General features: G+C 39.1%; 1 protein-coding gene across 5 annotated transcripts in view; it reads right to left on the minus strand.

The window, feature by feature from the left end:
• The window catches only part of rgs6 (regulator of G protein signaling 6), a 107333-nt gene that overhangs the window by 29120 nt on the left and 56454 nt on the right, over positions 1-21759 (minus strand). The window contains exons 1-2 of one of the 5 annotated variants that reach the window (XM_085133737.1): positions 8007-8799; positions 7639-7784 (exon numbers count right to left, since the gene is read on the minus strand). The exons of 1 other annotated variant lie outside the window; for it this stretch is intronic. In XM_085133737.1, coding sequence (XP_084989863.1) covers positions 7639-7728 — 90 coding nt within the window. In that variant the 5' untranslated portion in view covers positions 7729-7784; positions 8007-8799. Of the gene's footprint in view, positions 1-7638; positions 8800-21759 lie in introns of those variants that run through there. 3 more of the 5 variants (XM_085133736.1, XM_085133735.1, XM_085133738.1) reach the window with 3 other exon arrangements.

Below are 21759 nucleotides of genomic sequence, written 5' to 3' on the forward strand. Positions count from 1 at the left end.
AATAACCAGTCATGAAAATCCCCCCAATATACTCTTGGTCCACTCCACAGATTAAAAAACTGGAGATTTGATACAGATTCAAATACAATCCTTAGATCAATAAGACTTCAGCACCTCATCACACAAGTATGGACTCAAATATCTAATGGACTCAAGCAAACAATTACTTATTTAATTCTCTATTTCTGTCCCTGTGAATCATTTGTTTTCAGCTGTCTCTTAGCTAAAAATATTATGACTACTGAAGAAGAAACTTGCTGCACTGAGAGGAACGTCCACAGGTTAGTCATAGCACTTTGCAATATGACATTAAGCCAGGTTTAATGTGGTGTTTTCTTGCAAACCCTGTACTGGAACCCTGATGCAATGCCATAGCGATCTTTTACCCCCTTAACTGAAAACTTCCTTTTAAAGCACAATCCTGGTGCCCTAACATAACATTTTAAGACTAGATTAGTTCAAGATGACTGTTCTGTTTAGATTACTGGTTGATTAGATTGTAGTTATAATTACTGTATGTATTGTGTCAGTGTAGATCCTCACAAGTCCATACAAACATATGTGCATGTGTATATAGTTTTGGGGTTGTGTGCTGTATGAATGTGCCTGCTTGTTTGTGTTTTGGCTTGTAGTGCAGCCCAGCGGGAACAGATTTCATCAGACTTATTGCAAGCCGGTCTATTTAACACGCCTGATTACGGTGTTATCACCACACACTTAGCATGGACCAGCTAGCGGGCTGGCAGGCATCTTGGCAGACAGGTTGGTTACAGGGAGAAAAGGGCTGTGCTACTGACTGTGGTTTAATGATCTCTTTGGGCAAAAAATGAGAAAGAAAAAAGAATGGCTATCCATTTGTACTTACCAGAAATGCCATCGTCATGGTCCCTCACTAAGCTATTAATTGTCTGATTGGGTATCGTACTTACTTGACTGTTATGCAAGATCAGGGGTGTCAAACTCAATTGCACAGGGGGCCAAAACTCAAGGCACACTTTAGGTCGCGGGCCAAACAAGATAAAGATTTATTGAACACACTAAAACAATGTTTTTTTAAACATAAATATGAATAAAAACAGACAGGAATATTATTCCAGATTAAATAAACTAAAAAAAAAAAACTTTAACTTTAAATATTTTGCTCCTCAAAAAATATATCCTGTCAAAATTATGCAAGTTAGAAATATGAATATGGTGCCAAAAACCCCAGAAAAAATAAATGAAAGCATACACAAGGTTGGAGCCGCATGTAGACGGAGCTGGGCGTTGCTTCAGGAACGGAACTAATAAACTGTGCGGGCCATTCAGTGTCCCATTACACTGCAGTTCCATCTGAATCTGCACAGGTGCAGTTCAGCAAAGTCCGCTGACTTGGTTCAAGTGAGGCAGGTTGCACTCGTGCATTTGTGACAGGTTCACTTGAAATGCCTTCACCGCATCATACATCATGTCCATGAACTGAAAGATTTCCTTGCTGAGCTCAAAAACTCTATTGAGAACTTGAACCCAACTCAGCCAACGGACCTCTGTATGATAAGGAATGTCGGCAAACTCTGAATCCATTTCCCACATACAAGACAGAAATTGACAGTGTAGCTCAGATAAAATTTACGGTTTGCGTTACGGTGATCATTACATGCTCCATTTTTAGGACTTTACCACACAGCCTTTCCTGGTATATGATGCAGTGATATGCTGTTAACTCACAGTTACAGTTCTTCTGCATCTTTACTCGCATCCTGCTGACTAGTCCGCTTTTTTCACTGCACAACACCGGCGCTCTGTTGTAAGTCCAACAAGTTTGTCCCAGGGCAGTTTCATGTCGGTTACACTTTGACATACGTTTAAAAAATGTATTTTCCTGTCGTTGTCCCGTGCATCGATTTAATGTTCAATATTTCCTCTCCACAGATGAAAATGGTCAGCTGTGCAATGTCCATCATGTCTACTTTCACCCACAGCCGAGTATGCAAGAAAGCTTTAGCTTCTTTCACACAACCGTGTTCTTAAATTAGTGGCCATCTCACAAACCCGATCAGCAATCGTATTTCTCCTCAGGCTCACATTTGCCAAAATCTGCGTTTTGTCTGGACACAAGACGTCGCACACCTTCATCATGCAGCTCTTCAGAGTGGTACCGGGCTGATTTGGCTGTCTCCTCTGCTACAATGAAATTTGCTTTCACAACAGCTTCACTTTGTGATTTTGCTCTGGTGAAAAACGTCTGCTGAAATGTCAGATTCTTCTTTAGCTCTTCTACTTTCTGTAGTTGCTGCTCTGCATTTCGGTTTTTTAGCTTATCCTGACGTTTTGTCTCGTAGTGCCGTCTTAAATTAAATTCCTTCATTACAGCCACATTAGGTCCACTAATAAGACACACAGGTTTACCAGCAATGTCTGTAAACATATATTCAGTCACCCACTGGCGCTGAAAGGCTCTGCTTTCAGAATCAACTTTTCTCTCCACCATTGTGAGCGGCTAGCTTCAAACAGAAGTTTGACTTGATTGACGCGGGAATGTTCCCAGTTAGCCTAGCGTTCAGCAAGGAGGCTGCAGCGCTGCATTAAGGGATCTGTAGTTTGTATATTATTAGCGCCTCATATCGCCGGGCCGTGCATAACAATAATAGTACATCTATATAAAATGATCTGGCCGGATATAAATGTACCCGCGGGCCTTGACTTTGACACATGTGTGCTAGATGGAAAAGCACTAGATGGAGAGAGGCAAAGATAAACATAAACATAATATATCTGTATAAAAAAGTACAAAACATATGTCTATACTTTTTTTCAAATTAACTTTTTTCAGCAGGTATTGTGAAGCATTAGTTGCATAACAGACATGCTACCTATCCATCCATCCAACACAAGGTAAAAGAAAGGTACTGCACACCTAGAATTTCTCCCTCAATGATACACCCATACAGAGTATTTCATTGGTTGTTGCATCATAAAACCAGTTATTAGTTGAGAACATTTATTTAACATCCAGCACTGTGACTAATGATTATTTACTCAAGAGTTTCTTTTTTTCCCCCAAATGCAAATGGGCTGAAGCATGAGTCAGGACGAGGGCACAATAATTCAAAGCTCAACAACCTGGCATGCACACCTAAACACGCAGAGGAGGCTAACACAAAGTACATTTTATTGTAAAATAGCCCCCTTTTGAATTCCTGTCCCTGAAACAGCTGCAATTAGCCTTTCATAGCAAAAAGCGAATTACGTGGGAGAGAAGACTGACAAGGCCATTACTATGGTTGTAATGGAGCAGGGATACATCCTGCTGAGAGAGAAAATGTCAGCCACAGCCTTGAAGAATGGGAATTTTTGTGCAGTGATACCTGGGCAACACATTTTGAGAGAAAAGAAAGAAAATTACCTCCTCTGAACCGTGCAGTTCCCAAGCCATCCCCACAGTGAAAGTTAACATGCTGCTAGATTGATAACAGCCTGGCTGAAAGCCAGCTGGACAACAAGCAGATAGATGACTTCAAGTCAACAATCTTGAGTTGAATATCCTAGCTGTTTGTTTGTTTGACTGCAGTTTTGCTCATTTAATGGTCTCACTCATCTTGATCTTTCCAGACAGATTATTTACAGTTCCTTTAGTACTGTAAGACTATTTTCATCCATTCTAGGGCTCAGAATTATTTTTGTAACTCATGTACTAACACCAATCAAACCTAAATGTACCTTGGGAGGATTGCATGCCATGAATTTATTAATTTGAATTTTCGGGGAGGCAAACATAGTATGAACAGGAGACCATTGGCTGATTTGGCTCCTTCCGGATCTACTTCAGTAGATTGCATATTACCTTCCTAAGACCGTTCACAATCAACTGATTGCAACACAGTCCTCTGTGCTTTGAGTGGCACTTGCATACTGACAAGAAACTCAGAAAGAAAGTCAAGAGCCAAGCACATGAAAAAAGGGATTAGAGATTCTGTGAAAGCGCTTACTGAGAGCCAGGCGAGCAGATACAATTTGTCAAAAAAAAAAAAAAAAAATGCAGCATAATAGACTATGAGCTTAAAATATTCAACACAGTGCAATGGACTCAAGAATCATGTTGGCAATGCAACAAAAAAGGCTCAATTTACATGTGTTCAAGACTGTCACCAGCAGCCTAGCAAGCATTCCTTCAATTTCTGGTTTTTATGATAGTCATAGTAACTTAGTCTGCTTTTTGGCTTAATGTCATGCATATATGCTTCATATAGCATGTTTATGTCAGAGATTTGTCCCCAATTTGACACAAAACGCGTCAAGTAATTCATCATGCAAAAGTCAGAGTGTCACGGACCCGGCTCTTGAGGACTTGGGGGTCCATGAGCAGTTTTGACTGGTTTTTTTTTTGACTGATTGTAATTATTATTATTATCGTTATTATTTGGTGATGTGTGTGTTTTTCTGCACAATGCTGTGTTATTCTGTGTTCCACTCAATTCAAAGTAATTACAAAATCTAGCGAGAACTGGTAATAATGCGACATGTGACAGAAACAAATAAAGCACTGAAATTGTGTAAAAATAGTACAGAGAGATCTGGTGAAGAAAGATTACCTTGGAAACAGCAAAAACCAATCAAGGTATAATTACATATCCTACATACATCGGATACATCGGATACATCGGCTCACACAGGTAGTAATTAAACATCTTACCTTCTCCATTAATGCTACTGGGCAAAGACAGAAATCCCTATAAGAAACTAAAATGCTACAGCATATTTCAAAATTCTCTCTCTAAAATGCAAATGGGTCATATTACCCGTAACACTCCAAATATTTTAACAAATTACGCATCTTTTTTTCCCCCATTCTGAATTAGGCAGATATGAAGTTTGCTATTTACAGCTGTTCATGTCTAGTCTAGACTGATACTGACTGTAGTTTTAATTCCAGATTAGTCCAAAAAAGGTTCAGTGTTCAGTCTTATTTTAGTCAGAAAAATCACAACCTCTTGTTTAGAGCTTAAAACAACTAGGTGGCACATCAAGTGCTGTGCTGCTAGGCAAGAAGCTAACTACTAGGACATTTTATCCCTAAATCCAAGGCACTAATGTCTCTAATCCAACTAACAAGCTCTTTCTGCAGTCCTGGACTGGGAAATGCATGCCAAACCAGGCAACAATTCGTTTCTCAGCCAAAATCCTAACAAACAACTTGCAACCAGTCCTGGATCTTTGGCAAGTAACACCTGTAAAGTGTCTTAGTCATTACGCTGAAGGTCTTCTAGATGCTGACCATCAGCCATACAAATGGAGAAAGCTACTTGCGTTTCAGCTGAAGAACAAGTGCACAGTTGGAAACTAAAAGGTATATCCAGTGGAAATGGGGTGTAAGGGTTTTGTAGTCAGTTTAGCTGTAAGGCTTCAGAGGGGGCTCTAGTAAGGCAATCAAAGCAATCACCATGGTGCCAAAATAGCCGGTCACTGTCTTGGGGTAAAAAGAAGAGGCAATGTCGGAGCCACCGCCTAAAAAATAACTACAAGACTCTAATCAACCTGCAGCGAGCCTGTGCTTAGGTACAAAGCCAAGCAATCGTTTCACTAGAACTACATTACAAAGTTGCTTTAACACTTCCATATACTGTAAGTATAGTAACTATATGGAGGCAATATACTGTATCTATACTTATACTCCAGGCACTCTAGGGTTGGAGATGAAGTAGTGTGTGAAGCCATGCTTTAGTGTGTGCTTGGATATGTGTAGGTGTAAGTATAAGTGTCATCCAAGGTAACAGTTCCTTCTGAGACCAGTTTTTCTTTTAGTAGAACACCTTGCCTCCCCTGCAGTTTCCTGCATCCCACTGCTACCGCTCAGAGATCTCTGTACTGCTGCAGATATCACATGATTTTCCTGTAGAGAAGATTACAATCAGTCTTAATCTTAAAATTTAACTGCTGGGCTTAATTTTAAGATTTGACTGCTGAGGGGTCATTTTTATTGTGTCACTGAACTGTATTCTTTTTGTCAGTTTTTGTATCGATATAGTTGATGGTAGAACGGTGCTCTTTTTTCCCTTTGAATAATGCCCAAGGCTCTACGGTAAGTCCACTAAGAATAGAGGGCTGTCTGACTTCCTCTCAAGAATTATATTTTTAGCAATGGGGTGATAACACTTTATGAAATGTTTTTATGAGATTATGAATACACAGTAAAAGAATATGAATCCCCACTGTTACTTTTGGAGTGTAATATACAGTCTCACAGTCTTCTAGTGTTATATTACAATGTGAATACACTGGAACAGCAACAGCCAGCTAATGAATAATTTTACAATTCAAGCTAGACTTCTATTACTTTGTAAGGAATTTAAAAGTGCATTTTTAGGTATAATTATTTTTTAAAATCAATACCATATCTTATTAACTTTTACAGAAGGTCCAGATTCCCCAAAAGCCTGTTAAAGTTACATAAGCCAACTCTGTTAACTTGGATGATCTAGCTGGAATAACATATTTAACATTTGTAGTCTGCGTAACCAGAAAATGAAAGCTTATGATACGATGAGTTTACAGTAAGGTTGACACCAGCTGTATTTGTCAGTGTTATGAAGGTTTTATCTACTGAGTGAAATGCATAGTTGTGCCCTGTGCAGTGTGTGTACAAACAAACCAAAATTAATATTAATTGTAAGTTATGGAATACAAAATGCAATCAACAGGTTAGATTGAGACCGGTACAGTCCTAAATAAAAACATGGTATGCTTTAGTTTTGCTAACATGCTCAAGATGACTTGCTGAAGTTCAAACTGAACATTAGAATGGCGAAGATAATTTAAGTGGCATGTGTTGAGTATTTCAGAAACTGCTGATCCACTGCGATTTTCCTGTACAGATACCTCCAGGGTTTACAGAGGATGGTCTAAAAAAAAAAAAAAAAAAAGAAAATATCCAGTGAGCAGCAGTTCTCTGGTTGTGCCTTTTTGTTGCCAGATGTCAGAGGAGAATGGCCAGACTTCTTTGAGCTGAAAGGAGGGCAAGAGTGGCTCAAATAACCACTTGTTACAATACATGGATCCTTGAATCAAATGGGCTATAGCAGCAGAAGACCACACCAGGTGCCACTGCTGTCACTTGAGAACAGGAAACTGAGGCTATAGTTTGTGCAGGTTCTCCAAAACTAACAACAGACGATTGCGGAAACGTTTTCTATGGCGTTATTTTTGTGTCTATTCTGAGCGCATGTAATGTGGTGTCGTGATAAGGAATAACCGGGGATGGTAACTAAGATATTGACAACGCCACCTGGGGGACGGCGTTACACCCCAGGAAAGATTTCTCTAGCCAATGTACGTGTTGCACTGGCTACCAAAGCCCACAGACTCGTTATTAACGGCAGAGGTGAGATAAAGAAAGTTTACAAATCAAAATTTATTAAGAACTACTACTAAAAACAGAATTATAAAATCAAAAAGGCACCTAAGGTAGCAGGGTTGAGACGGCAAAATAGTTAAAACACTTTATTAACAAACAATGATTAAAATGACCAGAATCCCTACCACGATGCTACCCTAAAACAATCACGGCATGATAAAAGAATAACTAAACAAAATGGTGGAGACCGGCCACTTGAGGAGGCAACCTACAGGGAGGAGTGCCCAAGGGTGCCACCAATTACTCACCCGTGTGATTTCACTGCAGACCTCACTCACACTAAACTCTAAATGGTGCAATCTACCTATGCATGCGAGTGTGTGTACACTCGCATGCATCGGGAAGGGGATTCCACCTCACGTGCCTAGCCCCTCAACAAGCAGCCGCACCTCCACTAAAACAAAACAAAGCATAAAACGTTACACACATTAATAAAAGATCTACATAAAACAAATACACCCAAAGTACTGTTCGTTATAAAAGCATCACATAACAAACAAAACAGCATGACATGACAGCAGCAGTATAGTGCAAACCTGCAACAAAAGAGGGAACCAGTTGTCAAAGTCCACCCTACTATATGCCACGTTATGATGAACACAAGGGTCCCACTTACCAGTCTCTAAAGGGCAATACTAAACTGAGTGGCTTTCCTTGAGAGATCTGTAGCGCTTAACTGCCTAATGCTCTCAGCCACCTTGGATGGACAAGACTGCCAAATGCTTCCTTCTGGTAGTGCAGCGCAGCTGTTCCTTATAAGCCTGCTAATTATCAACTGGGAAGGTGTGGATGTTAGTGGTGCGTTTGTGGACATCATGTAAAATCCTATCCCAGAATCTACTTCACTACAGTAAGAAAAAATTGCAAGCGCAAATGTTGCATTTTGAGGAGAAAATTATTTTGAGCAACTAAAAGTTTAATTTGAGCAGACAAAATTCATTGTTGACTGCAAGAAATGTATTTCAGTGTTTGCTATTATCCATATACACACACAATAACAGCCGCTCTCGCTTAGTTGTTGGCCACAAAACCAACCAATCACAGACTTGGATGCAAAAATTCTGATTGGTTGTTACAGTCTCCAATCAGCTTGCTAGCTACTGCATTCTGGAAACAGGGTCCAGAATGTAGCTAAATCCAGTGGAATGGTTTGGTTTAAACTAGATTAAAACCAACAATGGTCTTAAAAAATTAAATGTTTTGAAATAAAATAATTAAACATACTAACCGAAAATGGATTTAGACTGACACTGTAACAGCCAATCAGAATTTTTGCATCCAAGTCTGTGATTGGTGGATTTTGTGGCAGATTTAATGGTGTACAGAGAGCTGAGCGTGCACGAAGCAGAGATGATTAAAATATACTTAAAAATATACTTAAAATCATATATAATTGATTTTTACATTGTTTTCATTTAGATTTATACTGTACTGCTTGATAACAAAATTCATCACAGGAAAATTTGTGATGAATTTTACTATAGTTCAAAACAAAACTATAGTTCTATTTTCTGAGAAAAAAAATGCAAGTTTAAACACCGTAAATGTATTTTTATATATCTATTTAAATTTCTATAATGCTAGACTAGACTAGCATCAACACCTGTGGTAATGTGGCACCTGTCAAGTACCCCATCACTGACTTGAGTAGCTTGATGAGTTCTTTGCTATAAAAAGGAAATGCATAATTTGCACAAGTTCCCAGGTTAGTGAAGAGGATCATTGTGATTGTCGACCTTTTGCTTAAGAGTAAAATAATGTACTGATAATAAATCTCCACTGTGATGGAAATTGCATAATAAAGTCTAAGCGCATACAGTTAATGATCAAGCTCTTGTATGCGAGAACTGAAATGAGAGAACTTGGGTAATCCCACATTCAATCTAAAATCTCATGCAAGATATTAGCGTCTTTCTTCATTCCAGAAGATAATCACCATCCCAACCTGGCAAAGGTCAAAGTAGTTTCGTCAAATATATTAAATGTAGTGACTTCGATCAAAATGCGTGTGTGCATTTAACACACACTTCTCACACAGAAGCACACATTGAATGAATTACCATTCTCCCAGAGTGGGTGTAATGACTCATAGCAGAGATGGTGAACCTGCTTGTGCACAGTGTGCACAGTGTACGGGGTTTATGTCTGAAGGTCAGATTCGATGGTTCGGTGACAGTGATGATGAGCCTTACTGGTTTCAGCCCAGTGCATTTGGCAGCAGGGTTACATGACTGTTAATGGAAGTGTAATGACAACAGGATGGCTTTGCCACAGTTGACTGCCGATGCATCTCTGCCTGACAGCTGATACCATCCCAGGGAAATATGAGGCTGGTCGGGATTCTGGATCACAAAATGAAAATGTCATTTCGTTTGTTTCTTTTACAACAATAGCTGCTGAAAAGATAATCTACAATCATCCCCCCATAGTTGCTTACCCATGTTTAGCCCCACTGTTCATAATGAATAGACAGTCAGCTGGATAAAATAGTACTGCTGACAAATTAATTAAGACTTAAATTATAATATAGTTGGGTTTTTTTAGTTAGAAGATATTAAATGCACAGGAGAGATGTACTGTTTGCCAGTAATGGAGGATTAACTGCAAAGCAGTAGTCAGACACTGAGCTGCACCTGAATCCTGTCTGCGCCTAAATTTTAAAACAGAAGCTCACGAGGCATCTAAGTTAAAAGCTGGTTGTTGTTTCTGGAAAACATCTGAGGTGAGAATAATTCATGCAGTTGCTAAATATGTCTTTATTCTAGGTGGGCAATGCTTAATTTTATGGTTTCCTGAGTTATGACACAAAACTAACTGCAGGGCTGGCAACTTAGACATTTAATGGGAAGCATGGAAAAGAAAGATCATGAAGACCTAACAATAAGGAAGTTTTGCAGAGCCACTATTGATTGAGCATGTTGGTATGTTAGAGACACAAAGAACAGATGAGGCAGATAACAATGCAAAGCTTTGCAAAAATTTGGTCACGTAAGAAGGATCTGAACTAACAAATATTTTTAACAAGGTTAAGTTACATGTTTAAAAAAAAAAATCACCAAAGCTATAGAATTCATTAATTATTTATGAATGAATCATATTTCATGGCAATCCATCCAGTTGTTTAGAGCCAATAGGGGAAAGGTCAGAGCACCAGATACAAATGTATTTTTTTTCCTATAACTGTGAAAAACCACATTTATATTGAAATTTTATGCTAGCCCATCATGTGCATGTTCACATATGAACAACGCTCTATGGATATAACAAGAGGTAATCTAAAAGCCAGAGAAACAATACAATTCCTATCAATTATATAGCAAAAATATATTTTTTAAAAATTACATGACATGACATAACTTGCCTTGTACTGTATGTGCACTCCTTTTCGAAGAGATTAATATTTAAGCTCACATGCTGAGGGATTTTTCCTAGTGCTTTATGTTAACACGACTCTGCTTGCGATTTTCTGATCCGTCCATCACTTTCACTTTCTAATTTTGCGAAAAAGGAAAGACTATGATAAAACGAGCTAACGTGTCCATCAGATTAGAAAGGGCACCGTACAATGCTATCCATCTAAACTGCAGTCTGGGACAAAACTGAAAAATATTTTTTGGAAACTGATCTAATCAACTAATCATTTCAGAGTCCAGGTGTTAACTATAGTGCTTTAGTCGGGTGGGGAAAAAAACATGAAAGAGCTACAAATCTAATTTCCATGAAACATAATTTCAGTTGAAAAAGAAACAAATGCTGCAAAAATTAATTGCACACAAAAATGTTTGAACAGACTGCTGTTTCTCCGGCTACAGGAGGTGTACAGACCTACAGCCTCAGCCTTCCTCTGCATAGTTAACCTCTCTGGAACACAACACCTACTGCACTGAGGGTAAGGTGCCCTTGGCGACAACGACGCAACAAGTCGTCTACCTGACTGCAGCAGAAACAGGGAAATGATATGGGTTTAGGCATGAAAGGGTTTTTTGACTGTGTACTTTTATTTGTTCTACCTCGTGAAAAAATACAGTACTAATAATGAAGATCTAGAAAAAAGGCGAGGTGGAGGAACAAATGCAGGAACCTATGGTACAGAAGGCACCTCACATACACAGCCACAATGTGTATGTGTATGTGATGTACTGCTTTTTTGATTAGACTTTTCAAAGTACTCCCATACCAAAATGTACTTCTTTTTCATCTCCTAGGTATGGGCTAAAATATCTTTGCTTTGTTGTCGCACCTAATTTCAGTCCGATTTCACTTAAGAATGTAAATCTTGGAGTTTATCTATATCTAAATGCCAGGCCTCTGTATGCTACTTAGTATCATATTTTTCTACAAATTGACTTCAGCAATTGGCACGAAAACTATTCAGCTTTTCAGTGTTTTTGGATGTTATATGTAGAGGATGTCTCATTGCCTCAAAAGAGCATGTCTTAAGAATGAAATTCAATAGGTAACATAAGAAAGGGCAGTCTTTGTCACTGGAAACAAAGTGGGAAATGTGTCCCTGTTGGAGTCCCATAAGGACACCCATTTTCATTCCAAGTGTCAAAGCATATATTTAGCCATTCCTCAGGAGAGCTTTAAGTCCTTTTCTAGTTGTTTCTCATATGCTGAGAACAATTCCCCTTGTTACTGGGAGATGGGTGATAGGGTGCAAGACTGCTTTAAAGCAGTGACTTTGGTTAGTTTTTCCTGCTGATTGCTTTATTCCCTTGAAGGACAATCACACACTGGCTCACTGCTCACAAACTGGATTAAGTAAAAGCTTAACCACATACTGAAATCTGCATAGATGGGCTGCTTCACATATTGAATCTGATTGTGCTGAGCGCATTACATGTGTTTTCTCTCCTCTCATTTTTCTGTGTCAGCTCTTACAGGCACAAATCAAATGTCATTCAACAGAGAACGTTTGCAGCCTTGTGACATGCTGTCACATTAAAGTCAAAGGTCCGTTTTATTGCCCTAACTCTGTTAGGACCTCAGTGATGAAAACTCACTTAAAACATCCAATATGTGTAAACAATGTCGGGCTGCAGGGGTAATCACTATAATTCCCTTTCTGACACTTCTACAAAATGCATTATATAAACTTTTATTTAAGCTTGATGGCAGTGTTTTAACAAAACAATGGGAAGTAATATTCCATTTGGAAATCTTACAGATCATAATATTTCTATTTTCACAAAATTAAAATAGTAACACTAAAGAAAAAAAAAGCACTCAAAATGCTGCAAATCCAACCGAAAAATAAAAGACCAAGTTAAATAACTCCAGACAGTTGTGACTCAGCAGAGTACTCAACCCGAGGACATCAGTTGCATAACAAGTAATATGACTATAGCTTACTACTATAATCTCTCTGTGGCAGATCTACTGTCTGAATGTCATTTGGTGTTAGAGCCTGTTAGGCAGGGGTGGGCAATTTATTTACCCAGGGGCCCACATGGAAAAACTAGGACTGTTGTGGAGGGGATTTTATAATAAGTTTATAAAAAGTTTAAATTAAAACTGAGCAGGACTGAGTTCAACGTATCAATGCAGCCCAGTCCCAGTTTCTCATGTTAATGAACTGCCCACCCCTGCTGTTAAAACTGTCAATACCAAAGATAAACTGTGATTTCAATAAGTTTATCAAGTTAGTGCTTTTTGTGCCATATCCATAATGAGTCTCTCTCATCTGTGCCGAGGGTGTCCGCCTCCTGCTGTGGCGTGAAGCTGCAAAAATTTAATAAACTCAGAATAAGGACTCCAACAAACAGCTGTAAGCAGTTAAGAACTTCAGCTCCCATTAACACTCTGTCAAAGCAAAGATCACATTTATTATTCATATGTTTCATTATCTTCCTTACACTGACTTTATTGCACTGAGGTTATATTTTTAAGGACATTTCAATCAATACACGCGTTGATGTGATTTGCTTCCACCCAGTTTTTGATTCTAATGCCGAAACAGGAAGTACATTTTCATTATATACATACACGTGCTAACCAATTTATTTGGTACACTTTGCTGGGTTGGACACATTTTTGCCTTCAGAAATGTCAAATTCTTTTCTTTCTTTCTTTCTTTTTTTTGGAAACAATGATCATGTGGTATTACGAAGCCTAAAACATTCCAAGAAAATATCCCACATATCAGCAGCAGCAGCCTGAACTGCTGATACAAGGCACAATGAATCATCTGAGTGTGGCAGTGCAAATCAGGACTCATCAGACCAGGATATGTTTTTCCAGTTTTCCGTTGTCCAATTTTGGTGAGCCCATCCGAATTGTAGCCTCAGTTTCCTGTTCCTAGCTGACAGGAGTGGCACTTCAACATGTTGTGAATTCACAGTTGCTTCCTCTTAGCTGTAATGAGTGGTTATTTAAGGTACTGTTGCTTTCTTATCAGTCCAAGCAGCCCAGCCATATTTTTGTGACCAGCACCATCACCAAGGCATTTTCAATCAGAGAATTGCTGCTCATAGGATTATTTTCAGACCATTCTCTGTAAATCGTAGCGATGGCATTGCGGGAAAATCCCAGAAGATCAGTTGTTTCTGAAACATTCGGACAACAACAACCATACCGTGTTCAAAATCACTTAAAATGTTTTCCAAATTCTGGTACTCAGTTCAGGGGCGTAATTTCCAGGGGGGTTAGGGGGGTTATGACCCCTCCAATAATCAGACCCAACCAATATACCCCTCCACCCCCCACCCCCAATAAAACTATGAATTATCTTGCATAAATAGGCTGTTGATTTTCTTGACTCATTTCAGTCCCCCAAATGTTCAGCATTTTTGCCTTCCTAAATGCATTCGATTGCTGCCATGTGATCGGCTGATTAGAAAGCAATTGGCTTTGAGTGTCCTGTCCAGGTCTCCTCACTTGTCTGATCATTTGCATTTAGTCTAAAGAAGGAATATGAATGTTCATTATGCAAGGTCACTGTAAATTTTCCTAAAATTGTATCAAAGAGAATTGACCAAATGGGCAGAAACATGTGCTCTAAACAGAAGAAACAAAACCCTCACTTTGTCCTGTGAGCAAAGAAAGCCTTGGAGGCCTTCTTTTATTTGCTGTGAAATTGGTCTGGGCAGCACATGATAGAGCTCAAAAGCGACTACTGTCTTATGCCAAAAGCATTACAGATAAGCAAAACTAATTTTTCCTCTTAAGTGAAATATTTGAGAATAAATGAGCATGAAGAACAAAGAGAAGCACAAACAAGCCATGACGAACAAACGGGATATAGTAGTCACTAACACGTTAGCAAACATCCTTTGCTAACATTCAAGGTCTTATAGCATATTTGTTTTTGGCAACTATAGCCGTATGTCACTACCATCCAGAAGCAGATATTTCATACGGGTACATTATTAACTGTCTTGTTAATAATTCCTTGGAATTCTCAGCTGGTTTCTTGTCTATATAGATTAGAGTTTGAAGCTGTGCCAGAATATATTAAATGAACTGAGGCTAGAATTTGATTTCCAAAGCATCATTAGGATTTCTTTCTAAATGCTATTTCACCACAGGGTTCGAAAAGAAAGTGACTAACCGCTGAGGCAGAAGTCAACAGGCCAAAGTTCTCATAAAATCTCGGTGTTTAAATTCCTGTCTGGCAGAGAGCCGCCAGCCAGACAGCAGAAAGTGAACTGAGGCCAAACACTCCCTCGGCAATAATCAATCCAGACAAGTTTTCATTGCTCCTAGCGAGGGACACCAACAGAGCTGACCTCGTGTCTCAAAGCCAGACGCATCCATACCTGGCAGAGAGTGAGTAATCATCAGAGGGGGAGGCTGATTATTTTCCATTCTTCCTGTTCGCCCATGGGAGTCCAAGTCTGCCTGCAGCACATCTTGTTATTACTGTATATGAAATAATTTATCCAAAGTTTTCCCCATGAAACATAAATAGAAATAAGAATGGTCATTTTATTACTGTCACCATTATCACACCTGGCAATGACAGCCAGATATTATATATGACTTCAAAGTTTTTATGTATTCTCACACTACAAAGATTGATCCATGATCCATACCACAGGGAAATTCCTGCATTTGCAGCCTTTATAAAGGCTTTGCACCCACACAGCCCTAATCAGCCGTGATTATCACTTAGTGACTGTAAGTACACACAAAAACAATGCTAACAGTGTCACATACCCTTAATGATTTCAAACTGCTTATGCCTTCAATAATTAATACCAGTGATTGCCATTAAAATTTTTCTTTGGGGCGTTTGAGCTGTGTATTACATAAAGAAAACACATTTACGTCAGTTATTTAGGGAGGGGAAAAGTCAAAGGGTGCAAGGGAAAAAACACTTGGCATTTCCTTTCATAGATGAGCCTGTGCCAATTTCAACTTCATTCTTGGTTTGTCAGAGAAATCCATTAGCCTACAATTTAATGCTCTCCTGCTGCACTGTCAGAGGGAACAGGGAAGGGTACGTGGGTGTCTCTGGAACAGTACTCATTAAAATCCTTTTATCTACCTAACACTTCAGAATTCAACATGAAATAGCACTGACAGAGGAAACAGAAGATTGTTCCTCTCTTATGGGGCATGCCAGGACTCTTTCCAAAGCATTTGGGAATCCAAGCTTTGAAGTCTTTCACAACAACATTATCAGTGTCCAATAGCGGAGCTCTCCCTTTAGTTCCTCATCACACCTCATAGAAGGCTACCCTTTACTAAAAGCAACACCAAAGTCGTGGATCAGTAGCCATAAAATCTGACACAGATGTTTTCTACAGGATGAATCCTAATGACTTTGGTTATTTCCTGATATCTCAGTCTCTCTTTCCAGATTAGATCATCTACCTTTCTAACAGTATTGAAATGTCAACAGAGAACATACAGTGCTGGGCAAAACTCTCGAGTCACCTCTCATTTATTTGTATTTTGTTAGGAAAATAGGAAAAGGGTGCAGTGATTTATTGAAACGTGCAAACGTGCATGGAAATGCAGTGTATAAGGCAAAAACAGAGTTTGTCTAATTCTAACAAACTTGAAAGTCAATATTTGATATGACCTCCTTTATCCTTCAACATTAACTGAATTCTCTTAGGTACTTATAATTTCTTTAAGTAGTCTTCGAGTATTTAGTTTTGCAGACTTGATGAAGGACATTCAAAGCTCTTTTTTGGATTTGGGCTGTCTTTTGTTCCATCTCTACCAAGATTATCCCACACTGCTTCAATAATGTGTCACGATCCTGGGTCTTATGACCCAGTGTTTTGAGTTTTAGTTCTTTTGATGTTTATAGTGTTTGTTTAAGCTTATTAGGTTTCTTATGTTCATTTTCTTATTAGCTCCCTCTTGTGTTTTCAACCCCTGTGAAGTCTCCCTTGCCCTTCGTGTGTTTCATGTCTGTGTGTCTTATGTTGTCATGTCTGCCTCTCATGTTTCCTGTTTTATTTTGAAGAGATCTTGTGTTCCTGTGTTCATCGTGTTTAGTTTTACTCTTCCACTGTGACATCGTTATGTTCATGTGTGTCAGCTGTCCCCCATGTGTTCCCACTTCTCTCATTAGCCTCCTGTGTGTATTTAGTCTGTGCGTTCTCATTCAGTCTTTGTCGGATCGTCTGTGTTGTTCCCATGTCAAGTCCTGCGTTCAGGTTTTCATATATATATAGATATGCGCTCATCTTCATTGCCATGTTTAGAGTTTTGTTTGTTTTTCTGCCAGGGTTTTTCATAGTTCGTGCTTCCTTTCTAGTTTACCCAGTTTAGGTTATTGCTTAGTTTGCATTGTTTTTGCCCTTTTATTTTGTACTGTTCTGTCTGCCTTAATAAACAGCTCATCAGTTAAGTTTGAGTTTTAGAATGTCTGCACCTGGGTCCACTCTTCACACTCCACGCAGTTTGCCTCGGCAAACTGTGACATAATGTTGTAATCTGGGCTTTGGGGAGGCCAATCCATAACATTATGTGTTTTTACATTATGTTTTTGGGATCATTTTCATGTTGAAAAATGAATGGTACTGCATGGTGGATCAAAATCTGATGGTACTTTTCTATATTCACAATTCTCTCAATTTTGACAAGATTTCCAACACCATTGATTGAAATGCATCCCAAACCACGACAGAGCCTCCATCATGTTTTACAGATTGCTGTAGACATTTACTGTTGGAGCCCTCTCCTGACCTCCTCTGTACATACTGACAATTTGAACCAAAGTCAAATTTTGATTCATCACTCCATCAGACCTCACCACTGATTTTTAGTCCAGTTCTTGTGTAATTTGGCATAGGCTTCATGACAGACACTCATCCACTGAGACCATTTCTGATGGGACTTCAGTGAACAGTAGATGGATTAACTGAAGAACCAGATTTAACAATGCTGGTCTTTGTTTTTGTCAGTGCGCCCCAGGGTGGCTGTGGTTACAACGTAGCTTGCCATCACCAGTGTGTGAATGTGTGCATGAATGGGTGGATGACTGGATGTGTAAAGCGCTTTGGGGTCCTTAGGGACCAAGTAAAGCGCTATACAAATACAGGCCATTTACCATTTTACCATTTGTTGGAGTTTTTTCTGTTTTTTAAGGACATGACTTTCAAAGCTAGTTTCATAGGCCTGCCACTTCCTCTTTTGCTCTCCATTTGTCCAGTCTTGGAAAAATCTTGGCAGATTTTTAATAGCACCTGCCAAACGTACATATATTTAACTAAGGAACGGGGAACAATGACATGTTTTTGGAACAGGCTGCCAATAAAGTACCTAAAGACACAGTTTAAAATTGGTGGTGCCTTTTTTCATGCTTGAGTTGTTCATAGGTCATGGTTCAGTAGCTAACAACAAAAAGCCTCCGAACATAGTCAGATACAAGGACTGTATTAAAAGTGAGTAAATCAACCTATGTTGAAAGACAGGTGAAAGATGTTTGTGCAGTGGACATTGTTAATTACCACAATGAGCATTTAAATAATTACTTTGATGTTTTATCCCCCATTCTGTGCAAAGCATGTATTCACAGTTTTTTATTTTTAGTTATTTGAAAGTTTAATATTTTAATTGATTTAAATCATATCTTAATTGACTGCTGTGGAGCATTTTGGTAAATGTCTACTGTGTTTAAACGTGCTATGTAGGGATATGATTTTTACAAGCAGTGCTGTTGCAAGTAAGGTTTTAAAGGAGCTGCTGACATTGCTGTCGCAACCTGCCTTCAGTAGAAATTACAATTGTTAAAGTCTTGGACTGCCTGCAAGTTTAGGAAGAAATGTGTGGGTGCTGGACATGGTCTGTAGTTATTTTTGAAGATTTAATGAAGAGCAGATTCACAAAAAGCAAAAAACAAACAAACAATAAAACTTAATTTAATAAGTAAATTTTTGAGTGATAAAGAAAACAATAAGCCTTAATTACCTTACAGTACATACCCACATATGCACACCTAGAAAGCTAAAACAGAAGAGGTTGTTTTTGTTTTGTTTCTTTTTTAATGTGAAAGAAATCTTGAAGAATTGCATAAATCTTCTGCACAAATACACATAAACCCACACATATTTTTCTTTCTTCTTTTCTCTGTCTCTTGATAAAACAATCTGTCAGATCTGGCCGACAGGAATAGACATTCGCAGTTAAAACTTTGCTTTTTGTTTAAAACTGTCAGACTTAAATCAAATACACAGAAAACTAAAACGCTGGCTGTGAGCATTGTGCAGAACATGCACCATTTCACATTCCCATTGATCAGTGGGTGGTAGAGCAGTGGGGGACAGATGTCTTTGCCTCTGTTCTGTTGGAAGTGATGCAGATTGGGCCTGATCGGAACTCATTTGCAGGCTTAAAAAGAAAGAAATATGCAAGTGTCAGTGGCCATGACTTCAGGCCCCCTCACCACCACCCTGCGGAAGAGATCATAGGCTGCTTTTAAGCGTAACGGAGCAGACCAAGATCTAAGAAACAGGCTAAGGGTCCAGCTCTTTCTGGGAATAAAGGCTGAGACTTCAATAGCTCTAAAGGATCATCTTTACTCTGGCTGTTTTCTTTTACATCTGTTTATTTCTTTTCTTTATTCTCATGGTTTATCCCTGTGATGCTTTTCTTTTAAAGCACTAGGCAGATCAGTGAAGAAACAGCAAAAGATTAAAGTCTTAATCAGCGCTGGTTTCAGTGCCCCAAGCTATCTCTTACTGGAAAAAATACATTAGACACTGGAGCAAAACAGCTGGTGGGAATTTGGTGTGAACAGTCTGTCTTCACGCCATCTGTTAGATACCATTCGCAACAAATGCTGGACTGTGCATCTTTCTCTTTGACATTTCAGCCTCATTCTTTCCATAGTCTCTGTAGATCTTGAGATAAAGATAGGTCTAATCAAAAATCTCTAAAAAAAAATCTTTCCATTGCACTGGCTGTAAATTCTTTTGAGTGCCAATTTTCAGCTTTGCAGTGTACTTATGAACTGGTGCTATAAGGCAATTAAGGGTACCAAAGAAGGAATTCTCTCTCAGAGCTGTAATTTATTAATGCACATAGCTAAAAATTTCTTCAAGATGTGACTGAAAATGATTTATAATTTAAATTTTATATCACTGCTGAATCACTGCAAACTTTTCTTTATTTCTCTTTCATGGTTTAAAGTTTTAAATATGCACATAGGGAGGAATTATCACATCAAGGACACGTCTTTCATGAGCTGCACGTTTAGTATTTCTTCAAAACCTTTCTCCAGGTGACTCATGGTTGCAGGGTTAATGCCTGTGTGACTTGGGCCTTAACTGCAGCTAAGTTGCTTAAATGTATTCTCTTTGGCAGTGCTGTCTGATATGGTCTGAGGGGAATGCTGGTTCTTTGGAGCACTTGTAAAATGGTGTGCATTTTAACATTAGGGGCATTGAGTATGGCCAAAGCTGCAACTCAATGAGGCACAGTATGCTAATGTGCACACAGTGACTATGCTTGAATGCTGATAGTTACTGAGATGACTGACATTAGCTAAAAGTACACAGTACACACTCAGGTTAACAGTTGTGTCACAGTTTTGCAGATGTCTGCAGGTGGTCAGTAGGAAAGAAAAACAGCTCTGGGTAGGAAAAACATTTTAAGCTGACAAAGGTTTATAATTAAAAAAACAAAATAAAAACTGAACAATTGTGCCAGTGATATTCAATTCAATTCAATATTCAAGCTGTGGAGAAGATGCAATCCATATTCTTATGACGTTTCACGTGGATATTTCCCATCACCTGCTATAAATCACATTCGTGTGTCTTACCAAACCGGGCTCATTTCTCTGGAGCATTTACGGCTGCTAGTGTGAAATCCCTGAGCAAAGACTGAGAATAATAAATGTTAGCAGGGGTAGTAATTTATTTGTGAATAAGATCTGCTACAGATATACTGGCTCAGCATTTCAGCTGTCCCTTTCAATAAACCTACAGGGTTTATTAGCAAGACCAAAGGGGCAGTCCATCTAACGGGGCTATTAAACAGTCATCTTGAATAAAATACTGAACAGCCTCAATTAGTCCCTGTAAAAAGCAACTGAACCACATAACACTTTTATTTTGCCATTATTTACAGATTCATTTCTAGGGTTTACTTGAATCTGTGAATCCATGTGATGCTCTGGTGATTAGCTACAAAAGGACAAATGGGGTCATAGCCTTTCATCCCAAAGCAGAAAACGGACCCCTGTATACAGGAGACGAAAGAAGGAGGGAACAAATGAACAAAGGAGCAATCAATTTATTGCCGTTAGTATTCAAGCTGCAACAGCAGCAGACAGGTTTCTTCTATCACTGCTGAGACCTTCTCTATATTGCACTGAGGACTGTCATTGATTGCTGTGATAGCCCCTGGGAGCTGATGGCCTGATAGATAGTGATGTAGTCAGACATTGCTCATCGAGCCTTCTTTATTGCCCTGGGGTTCACTTATTCATCCTGGCCCCATCTCACAGCTACATCTTTAGCTTTTTTCTGTCACGACCAGGAGATGAATATGCCCACTGGTTTTGCCTTTGTGGAGAGCTGCCACTCCTTTTAAGCCATACTTGAGAGCCCTGAGGCAAGACACCATAGTGTACAAGTGGAGGCTTTGTAAACGAACGATGAAGAAAACACTCTGCAGGAGCAATGGCAGCGAGTGCACTCTGCCAGTGGACGAGTGGGGCCTGGGGATGTGCAGACAGGAAGTGCACATGGGTCAAAAAAAGAGCTCATCGCGTCGGCTCATTTTAAAAAGCAGTGTGCAAGAGGATGCTGACATTTTTTAACCTAGCACTCTCTCCTCAGAAGTTCAAACTGCAGTGACACTTTGCTGTAGTTCAGCTTCAAAGTGGGCCTGGTAAGCCGTTAGCCACTCATAAACAAGTAATGCTCCAATTAATGAACTGTGGTGAAATGATAATGTAG

The sequence above is a fragment of the Neolamprologus multifasciatus genome, chromosome 15, assembly GCF_963576455.1.
Source record: "Neolamprologus multifasciatus chromosome 15, fNeoMul1.2, whole genome shotgun sequence".
Lineage (NCBI taxonomy): Eukaryota > Metazoa > Chordata > Actinopteri > Cichliformes > Cichlidae > Neolamprologus > Neolamprologus multifasciatus.